Raw genomic sequence first — 11158 nt, forward strand, 5'->3', positions numbered from 1 at the left:
TCATACTTACATTTTCCTTTGCGGGGACGCGTTATATGCTGTTGATTATGATAGATATGTTATCTTGTTCATACTGGAGCCGTTAAAATGTACTATCTCCAATTTAAGGTCAGGAAATGTTTGTAAATGACGATCTTCCGATTTTAGGTTAGGAAATTTTCGTATAGAATATAGTTATATAAAGTAGTGAAAATCATGTGAATTTGGTAAATTAGGATCTAACAGAATAATATTATAAGAAGAATTAGTAGTTACGGAATATTGAATAAGTATACAATTTTTTTGTATAACTTTCAATATGAGTAAGAGAAGCTGGCAGCGCTGGTTGTGCACATGGGAAACCAGTGACTACATCGTAGAAGACGGTCATAATTGTTGCAACAGCTGGCTTGGAAACCTGGAGTACAGTGGGGAAGTGTGTGCTGAAGACTGTAATTCATGAATGTGGTTGAACGTGTTAGATCGATATTTGCTGTATACTGGGTTCAAAATCACTGTAACTAAATACTTTGTCTACATCATCATTGTCCGACTTGTTCGATATATCGTCCAGACAGTCTGCACTAAGTCTTTTACTGCTCGATTTACTCGTAACGACTTAAAGAAGAAAAGGAAACTCACAGCACTGCACACTTACATAAACAACCCGTGCGTGAGATAGACAATGACTTTGTCACCCCACAAAGCACTCTTGACGTACCCATATGGGGTCGCGCCAAAACAGGAATTGAGAAATGGAAGGTGGACTATGCATGTACTTTAAATAGACGACCAGCAGATGGCAGGAAGAGACTTTATACATCTTCGAAACACATACTTACTGCGCACCCAAATGGGTTCGCACAGTTCTCGATTTAGAACGAACGTACGACCCCATATGGGGACGTGAGGTTCAAAAACTTGGCTACTCTCACGTACCCATATGGGGTCGTATGGCACTCAACGTGTTAATCTTGTTGATGCTAGATACCAGTGTTCTAGCCTCTTAATATTCAAAGACAATGAATGTTTAAATTTTTTTTTTTCCAGGGAAAATTTGGACCCACGTGGGCAGTATTCTGATGAAGAACTGTGGAGAAGCCTTGAACTGGCCCAACTAAAGGAAATAGTCAGCAATTACCCTGGAAAACTTGGTTAGTTATTGCTTTTGTTTTAGGAAGGAACACTGATGGTGTTGATACTAATTTATGTTAGGGGCCAGGGGAATACCTGTGTACCTAGTATTTATAAAGTATGTCTGATTACACATTTAACTGGTCCGCTATGCTATCATCCACTATCATCATCATCATCATCATAATCGTTGACCTTCCAAACGGTCGATCAGACACCACATTTAGGGCTGTCATCCACGTGACACATTCCCTATTAGTTGTTTGCAAAGTCTTTTCCTAAATGATTGCAAAGAATTTGGAAATTTATCAAACATATCCCTTGGTAAATTATTCCATCCCCTGATTCCTCTTCTTATCTATATAAATAAAGTTGTAGGGGGTCCGCTGTCTGTAATTTTGTTTGTTTTGCCAATTTTTCAGATATTTATCTGATTTAGGTCAATTTCAGACCGTATCAGTGGTTTTTAGCTTTCATGTCTGTCCGCCTTTTAAACCATCAGAGAAAAAGGCCGGATAGATCTCGACCAAACTTCATATATCAAGTATACTCATCCAGGGGAAGGTTTAGATTTGCATATGATTTAAAAATCACTGAATAGAATAGGGGTTTATAGGGAAACCACAACAGTTTTCTTCCATTTTCTCTTATACTATTGATTTTCTAATACCAATATAATGGTCCGTTATTGGGCATTATAAATTTTCCAGCTAACTCATTCTTGGTTGCCTGCGTTTCGCCCTCATGTGCTAAGTTGGGCTCATCAGTTGATACTTAGCACACCTACCAAGACACAAGGCCAGTGCATACCGTGGATGCCACTGTATAGGCTACTTGAAGCCACCAGCAGTGCCAATGCACTATGAGAGACTTTGTCTCACTTCCAAAATTTGATGCCTGCCTGGCCATCAGATGACATAGATGTCGATTCCCATAGGGAACATGAAATATTTGTCCTGAATGAGTAAATTTATAATCCCAATGTAATGGTCCGTTACTGGACATTATAAATTCCCTATGGGAATCAACATCTATATCATATTGATTTTCTGTAAATTCCGTGAACTATACTGTGAAACGTCGCTTCATATTAAACAACTTTTGTTATGTACATAATTTTTCTTGATCACTGGACACTCTTTCCTTTGAGGAAAAATTACAGGCTGTTTAAATGTATTGCTTTAAGGCCCCAGAAAGTATCGAAATATGGAGGCGATCTAAATATCAAAGAATTATTTAGCCACTTCATTGATACCTTTATTTGCCTTTATTTTATAAAATCAAATAAAATAAACATGTACTACATGTATCGATTAGGTGACTAAATAATTCTTTGGTTCTTAGATTGTCATATCGATATGGATATGAAGTGGATAGTTTGTAATATGGAGGCAATTTCAATTACAGTACAGACCTTCGTTTCATGATAACTGCTTTCTAAATGTAAGTCATTTCACAAAGCAGCTTATACAATCACTGCTCATTTTGGACAGATCTTCAACATTGGTCCTTTGCCTTATTGTTGTATTTCAATTCTTTATACTTTTTAGATAGCACAGACTTCTCGATTTTAATCAAATTTCTCCAACTCCATTATGACTGGCACTTGGCAAGTGAGCCTGATGTTGACTGTTGTGAAATGGATTAGATCCATGTTAGACGGGAGGAAAATAAAGGCAACTCTGTTTGAAGAGACTCTAACGGTTATAGCCACCCGAGGTTGTGTGCAGGGAGGAGTCCTTTCTCCTCTTCTGCAGAACCTTGTAGTGAACAAAATCATAGTCATGCTCAATAAACAAAGATTTTATACACAAGGATACGCAGATGATCTAGTTATTGTGGTAAGAGGTAAGGTGATGAGTGTCATCCAGGACCTCATGCAAAGATCATTTAATGTTAATACCAGTAATAAAATTATAAGTAAAATAAAAAGAAAGAACAAAATAAGACTAACACCAGAGAATCACAAGAGTTCAAAGACAAGAAAGTTTCCACCTTTTCAATACAAATTTATTTATATAAAAATTCAATCTACAGTACCGGTTTCGACCTTTTTACATACGGTCATCCTCAGCTGTACACTATTACCTTCACATAAGTCAAGTTTTATTGATTTGCCTTGTCCATTATAAAAGTCATGATATAGTATGTCTTACATTCTAATTGGGCATACTTAAAGTTAAAATTGACTATAACAATCTAAAATAACTGTGGGTGAATCTTTCGTTAAGATACAACCATTAATAACATAAATATTTGAAAAATAAATTTTAGGCCTTTCCCTAAACTACCATTTCAGTCAGCGTGAACAAAATTATTTATGGCCTAGATTGTAGCGACTTATTCCCTGAGTTTGCATACTGATTTTTATTAAATTCTCTTCAGCCGTTTCCTTGTGATGCGTGTACAGACAGACAGACAGACAGACATTACGGAAAAGTAAAAAGTGCATTTCCTTGTTACTGTGGACACGACTGATATAGAAATACCATCCTTGTAAATTTTGAACAATGTACAGACAAAACTCTTATTTTATATATGTTGTTTGTCCAACCCTTGTCCCATTTTCCTACGGGGTCGGGTATGAGGTGAGATGAATCTGTCGTCGTGGGTTTTTTTAATGACTGTATTCCCTTCCTGACGTCAACCTCATCCGAGGAGTTAATGAGATGAAATGAATGACGTGATATATGATAGTAGGGAGAGGGTGAAACCCGGTGCCGGCACGTAGCCTACTTCTGTCGAATAGCACCAAGGGGTCTGCTCAAGGCTTAACGTCCCCATCCTACGGACGAATCACCATCAACAGCGTCATATGCCCTCACTCCATATGAGCACTGCGGAGAGCTTTGGAATTTAATCCAGGCTTTTGGCACGCAATCTAATGATTAGAAATTGTATACCACCACCTCTCCTACCCTGCCGGCCAACATTCTGATGGTGAAATTTTTTTCGACCAACGAGACTTGAACTGGCTAACCTCGGTGCCAGACCGCTTTAGACTTCAGCGCCTTATTTTATATATATATAGACTAAGAAATGTCAGCAAACCCATACTGTCTGGATGCTTACTTTGCGGTACATATCTACACCCTCTTTAATTTATTTTACTGTCTTATTCTATATAATCATTAAAAACAAAGTGAGATCATTAAAAACGAAGTGAGACACTAAATCTAAGTAGTAAGTGTGTTTCATATTTACTACATGTTCTCCCTAATATCTAACATGTATGTTCCAGATGGTGAAGTCAGAGAAGGTGGCGAGAACTTGAGTGCTGGTGAACGTCAGCTCTTCTGTCTGGCTCGAGCCATCCTCCACGGAGCGGCCTGTCTCGTCATGGATGAAGCTACGAGCTCTGTGGATCCATCTACCGAGAAAGCTCTACTGGCTGCAGCATCACGGGCTTTTGCTGGAAGGACAGTCATTACAATAGCAGTGAGTTGTTCATCTTGATGCACCTCATAGTCTTGTTTCAAAATACATTAGAAGTCCATTATAGCAGGAACCCCATTGTAATAACAGTTTCTTTCTGTCCTTTGAGAATTCCTATATTAAACTGTGTATTATTCTTCAGTTATAACGAGAGCCATATCACTAATGCATTTGTTATTATGAGTGATTAACCGTGTGTTATTTTTTTCCATTATCAATATTCATGCACTCCAGAGATTATATTGAATGCGATTGATCATCTTCAGTATCGCTTTTTCACTATGTGCCCTAGCGAGCTCTCTCGTCAGTATTTGAAGGCCTTCGGAGTCAATTAGTAATACCCATTGACTAGTGTACTGTGATAGCAATATAGCTGGACATTATAAATTTTCCAGCTAACGCATTGCTGGTTGCCAGCATTTCGCCCCAGTGTGCTAAGTTGGGCTCATCAGTTGGTAAATAACACACCCACCAAGACGCATGGCTAGGCATACCGTGGACTGTTGAGCCCAACTTAGCACACTGGGGCAAAACTCTGGCAACCAGGGATGAGTTAGCTGGAATATTTATAATGTCCAATAACGGACCAACTATATTGGTATTATAAAATTTTCTCATTCGGAACAAATATTTAAGGTTAACTATGGGAATCAACATCTTTATTATAGTGTACTATGAACAAAATCCAAAATGAAAAAGGGGAACATCTTTTCATAATAAATGCATAAATAATGTGTCCGACAGAAATTGTTAACTCGTTAGAAATAACGGCGGAAGTAAACAATCGCTTTAAGTAAGAATGTGATATACAGAGTGTATCTCTGATTTCGAAGGTTAGTTTATAATTTCTGGCAACTGGTTACATTTTTGAAATGCTATTCCTATGTAAATTTATAGCAGGAAAGTTATCATTACTCTGCTGGAGCTTGAAATGTCGTTAGTGCATGAGCAATACCTTGTAATCTACAATGCTCTTCCTGTCCATAATCCTCCTTAACACTGGCCACTCCTCCCAGCCACATATGGTTATGGAATCCATCAGAACAGTGTTCGCTGTGTTCATTTTCCTGTGCTCGAGTGTAAAGGAAAATGAACCTTAAATGCATTATACTGTAGGAGTGTGTAAATACTTCATGAAAATATACATTCTTATAATACATTATGGTAAGATTAATTTTCCTTCACACAACGGCATAGGAAAACGAATACAACTATGATTGTTCTGACGGACTGCATATCCATATGTGGCTGAGAAACGTGACCAGTCTTAGGAAAAATAATTGATAGGAAAAGCAATGTGGGATACGAGGTATTGCTTACGGAATGACGATATGTTTTCGTTATACATGGCACTGTTTGAATAAGAAAACTGAAACATTTGCCACAGAAGCCTCTGGAGTGATACCGTTACATTTTTTAAGAAAGAAATTGAATGTAACGTATTCAAGTAGTACCAGAATTAGCAAAATACCTTATGAGTACGGAAATCTGCAAAAATGCAAGTTTTGAACAAACTGATTGCCACTTTACACTGATTTTAATGTGTGCGTGCGTGCGTGCGTGCGTGCGTGCGTGTGTGTGTGTGTGTGTGTGTGTGTGTGTGTGTGTGTGTGTGTGTGTGTGTGTGTGTGTGTGTGTGTGTGTGTGTGGAATTTTCTTCTGACTTTTACAAAAAATGGGATATAATGACAATCCTCTATAGTGAGTAAATTTTTTGCCTTTATGAATTCTTGCTATAATGGATGTCTACTGAACTTACCAACAGGGGAATTGAAAGCTCAATCTGAAGCATAATCTTACAAAGCTGTAACTAATTTTCCATGTTATTTGTGTATGTACAGGTTAACCATTGTGCATAAAATTCTCATTACAGTTTTAACATGTTTACTGTTGTATCGGCCACAATTTTTAAGCCAATTTGAAGGTCCCAAAACAGGGGGTGCAGCGGGAACATTTTCAGAAAAAAATGTTTAAAAGACCTGGGAACATATTGTAACCAATGAAACTATTCAGAGAGGTATTTATATAATAACAAAGACGTTTGCAATTGCCAGTACGGCTGTTGACTCGTGCAATATTATAACAGGGGCTGAGACCAATACGTCCATAGTCAAATTAAGCCTGGTAAATATTGTGCAAAACATGGTTAAAATGAGCAATGATCTTAATACAACTTCAATGAAGGCCGTAATGGAATTTAGTGGTCTATCATTCCTTATGATGATGTCAGACTGGGAGCAGATGGTGATGATATCGCCATTTACATCACTTGCTGCGGAAATATTAATTGCAGTATTATAATATCCAGCCCATTGTGTTCTGTCCAAATACTTGAAACAATTTACCATGTGCCTTCAAAACAATCATAACTGTACTAAATGCTGAGATAATAGTCGGAACTTAAAACATTGCTCAGGGAACATATTCAAAGGTCTGCGTATTTTGGAGCAGCTTACTTGCACATATTCATGACTAAAGGCATCTGGCTCCTTGGCTAAATGGTTAGCGTGCTGGCCTTTGGTCACAGGGGTCCCGGGATTGATTCCCGACAGGGTTGGGAATTTTAACTATCATTGGTTAATTTCCCTGGCACGGGGGCTGGGTGCATGTGCTGTCTTAATCATAATTTCATCCTCATCACGACGCGCAGGTCGCCTAGGGGTATCAAATCAAAAGACCTGCACCTGGCAAGCTGAACCATCCTGGGATCTCCCGGCACTAAAAACCATACGCCATTTCATTTCATGACTAAAGGCAAGTGTGATTAACTTCAATCATGGATTTATTTTTCTAAATCGCAAATCTGTCGTCAAATTTGTTGTCAACCTGATGAACTAGTACGAGATGTGCGCGCTGTGTTCCTGTGCCAGTTATTTTTGTGCCAAGTCTGCAATTCATCCTTTGTTTTCTCGTGCTTTGTCTTGAAGGCCACTGCAAGCTGGATCACATCCTCATGTTGAGATGGCAGTGTGTCACGGATTTACGAACACACAAAAGTAATCAGCAATGCATACTCTATGAAATAAGTAATGTTGCCTGTGTTGTTGAACTTATCTCACGAAATATTTTACCAGATCCACTCAAAAGTTTTAAACTTATTTTTAAACATTCATAAAACAAAGAAAGATTGAAACTGTACACGGAGGCTATTTATTAGTTTATATTCCATTCCTAATTTACCTAGGCCTATCACTTGCAGAGGGGCTAGATTGTTTACATTTAAAAACTTGGGAGAAAAAATACATTATAACTGTACAGTACCATATCAATAAAAAAAAACACTGCTTATGAACATTTACTTGGAAGCATAAGCAAAGTGGCTAGTTTCACTTTCATCTCGTGGACACCAGTCAGGAATGTGATGTTAACCATACAAATTAGGAGGTTCTGATATATTGGACCCCTGTAACATTTTGTGACTGTGAAGATAAAGATCTAATATATGGGAAATACCACATTTTTGGCATTTCTGACACACATCCCTTCTCTTTGTCTCTTCATCCTTCTTTTTCAAGTATTTCTTATTCTTTTCCTCTTCTCCACTTTTATTCCTTCTTACCATCTTCTTTTGTTTATTCCCACTTCTGTGTTCTTCTATATTATCCCATTTCTACTTTTACTTCAACTTCACTTCCCATTTGTTCTCGATCTTCTTCCTATTTTTCTTATCCTATTCTATTTTAACCCTTTTAGTGTCAGGTGAAAATGTAAACATGAGGTCTAAAAGTGCCAGGCTGTTTTAAAGTAAAATGTAGGCTTTTGGGAAAAAGAATGTAACTCCTTTGTTTTTAAAGATATGAAAACAAAACTTAATCAGGAAGTGCAAAACATAGTCATCTAAATTCAGCATAACTTTCAGATCTTGATGATATTTAATCCTCATGTTATTAATGAATTAATAAAGATAATTTATTTAGGAAAATAAAAGTTGGAAAATTTGGTAATTCCTATTAACACATGCTTACAAATAAAGTAAAAACAAACACTGGAGGGCACAGATATATAATGCAAGACCCATGAAATGCATTTTTTTGTTCTAAAAATATCTGCAGAGGTGCCAAAAATCCAAAATTCTAAACTCTAGCACATTTAAAAATACGCCAGCAATGGCAATCGCACAAGTAAAGAAAATTAAATGATGGCTGTGAAAATAAACAGCCATATAGCTGATCACTAGCAAGTAAATTGGTGACGTCTTGGACTTTGGATTGTGATTCTGATATTGGTGATGAATCACGAGTCTATTTCACTTCAGACAGTGAATTACCTGCGCGGAATGTGACTGTGATAGTGATGATGTTGACGCTGAAAGTGACTGGGAAAAAAGGAATGTTAACCAGGACAATCCTGCACAGGCTCCACAACATTTCCTGAACTCATAGTTCTTTCATTTCCTCCTCTCTTACACAACTCTTCTTATACTTCGACGCCATGCTTTTACGGAAATTTAAACATTGCTCGAGATTATCAATAGACAGAAAACAAGAGAATGTTGTCAGAATATGTTAGCTCGAACTCTCTTTATGGTCGTGCCAAGATTAGGCCCCATTTTTGGTCTAGAAGCCTATCAAACAATAAAGAAACGAAGCCTTCCTCAGAGCAACACTGGCAAGTTTTGTTCATTTCTTAGGATCACTCACAATAACTCTGGCACTAAGAGAGTTAATTCTCTTCATCTTTACCCTCTTGTTTAAGTTCATCCCTATCTCACTCAGAAATTTTCTCCTAACCAACAGCAGCTGATGATATTAACAAGTTTGATATTTACCTTGTCCTTGCAATAGATGTTTAGTGCCATCATGCTAATATGAGTGAAGATAACAATTGAAACTTTCTTTCAGCATCGCCTTACCACTATCCTCAACTGTGACCGTATACTTGTCCTGGATGCTGGCCAGATTGTCGAAGATGGGACACCATCCAAACTCCTCAACAAGTCTATGGGCGTCTTCTCGTCCATGTTACGAGCTTCTGAAGAAGGAGCGATAGTGCCATAAATTATGGTATAAGAACATATTTATTTATAATGATGTAAGTGAATGAAGTATTTATATTGTGTATTGTGTCAACGCAAGGAAGTGACGGTGCTATTTGATAGGCTGCTCGTTAGGAGAAGATTGTGAAGTGATGAACATGTATCAGGGAAATAAATCACGTGAAGAGTTAAGTCTCAGAAGAAAGTTATGTTTGGTCTTCTTGGTGGAAAAATAATTCATCTTCTGTATTAATCTGACAAAGTAAGAATAAGCTTACTGATTGCATTTGGGTAGAGTCTTTCTTTTGGCATGTAGGAAAGGATCTCAACATTTAACTTATATTTATGACATCTATATTTATATTTATCACAGAAATGTTAATACAAACAAAGTTTGTTCCAATGGGCCTTCCAAGAAGATGTTTAGATGTTTTACGTGATTCTTTGGCAATGGTAAATCATCATTTGTACGGTATGTGTAAAGAAAAATAAAGTTTTCCTGATCGGGGATAGCTGTAGGGCTACAACAGGGGAAATTCAAAATTTTTAAAAAAATATATAAGCTCATTTTATACTAAGATAAATAGTGCAAAAATAGATAATAATTTGATGCTGTTACCATACGGTACCCCTTGTTCTAAGGCAGCTATCCCTTGTGGATTCTCTCTCTCTCTCTACTATGGAGAGAGGAGGTTACCTTCATAGTTTTCACCTCCAGTTCATTGCCTGACACCCTTAGGACTGTGTGTGTGTGTGTTCTTGGTTCTTGAGCTACTATTTCTTAATTGATGCTCATCAACAGTTTTAACAATTTATGTTCCTTCAAAGACCAATATTTTTTTCAACATATTTAGAAAAAAGGAACATTTTAGAGTATTTATTTATTCGTGTCAGTAGCACAATATAGATTACAGATAGGAAATTAGATAAAATTTTGGAGTTAAACAGTAGAATGAAGTCCAGTGTTCCATCGAAGCAGCAGTTGGCTTATTTATTAAAACTCCCATGGCATATTTATAGATCATAGGTAGTAAATCGATGGCCTAGATTGAATACCTCATATCTCACAAAGTTTTTCCTATCTGTTATTTCCGATAAGACTGGTTACGCCTCCGAGCCACACATGAATATGCAGTCCATCAGAACAATGTTTTTGTATTCTTTTTCCTATGCCGATGTGTGAAGGAAAATGAACCTTATTATACCGTACCATAGGAAAGTACTGTATGTTTGCGTGACGTATTTACTAACTCCTAGAGTATAATTTTTATAAGGTTCATTTTCCTTTACTTGTAAGCATAGGAAAATAAACCCAATGAACATTGTTCTGATGGACTGCATACCCATATGTGGCTGGCAGGCGTGACCATTCTTAACGGAAATAATGGACAGGAAGAATTTTGTGAGATACGAGGTATTCAATCAGGCCATCAAAATTTCATATTATTCCGAATTGACACTCTTATTTTTAAAATTTTATCTATTATAATTTATGTCTTGCCTTAACTTTATGATTTCTAGCTATTTGCTTAACATCACACCAACACAGATAGGTCTTATGGCGACGATGGCATAGGGAAGGCCTAGGGATGGGAAGGAAGCAGCCGTGGCCTTAATTAAGGTACAGCCCCAGCA

The 11158-nt window shown here is 37.2% G+C and overlaps 1 protein-coding gene across 1 annotated transcript in view; it reads left to right on the forward strand.

Annotated features, from left to right (window-relative positions):
* The window catches only part of Sur (Sulfonylurea receptor), a gene marked incomplete at its 5' end in the record, with an annotated part of 143622 nt that extends 133350 nt beyond the window's left edge, over positions 1 to 10272 (forward strand). Inside the window, 3 exons of the mRNA XM_067157409.2 lie at positions 1030 to 1133; positions 4355 to 4551; positions 9390 to 10272. Of these exons, the coding sequence (XP_067013510.2) occupies positions 1030 to 1133; positions 4355 to 4551; positions 9390 to 9545 (457 nt within the window). The remainder of the gene's footprint in view (positions 1 to 1029; positions 1134 to 4354; positions 4552 to 9389) is intronic.
* Positions 10273 to 11158: the final 886 nt, after the last annotated feature.

The sequence above is a fragment of the Anabrus simplex genome, chromosome 13 (genome assembly GCF_040414725.1).
Source record: "Anabrus simplex isolate iqAnaSimp1 chromosome 13, ASM4041472v1, whole genome shotgun sequence".
Classification (NCBI taxonomy): domain Eukaryota; kingdom Metazoa; phylum Arthropoda; class Insecta; order Orthoptera; family Tettigoniidae; genus Anabrus; species Anabrus simplex.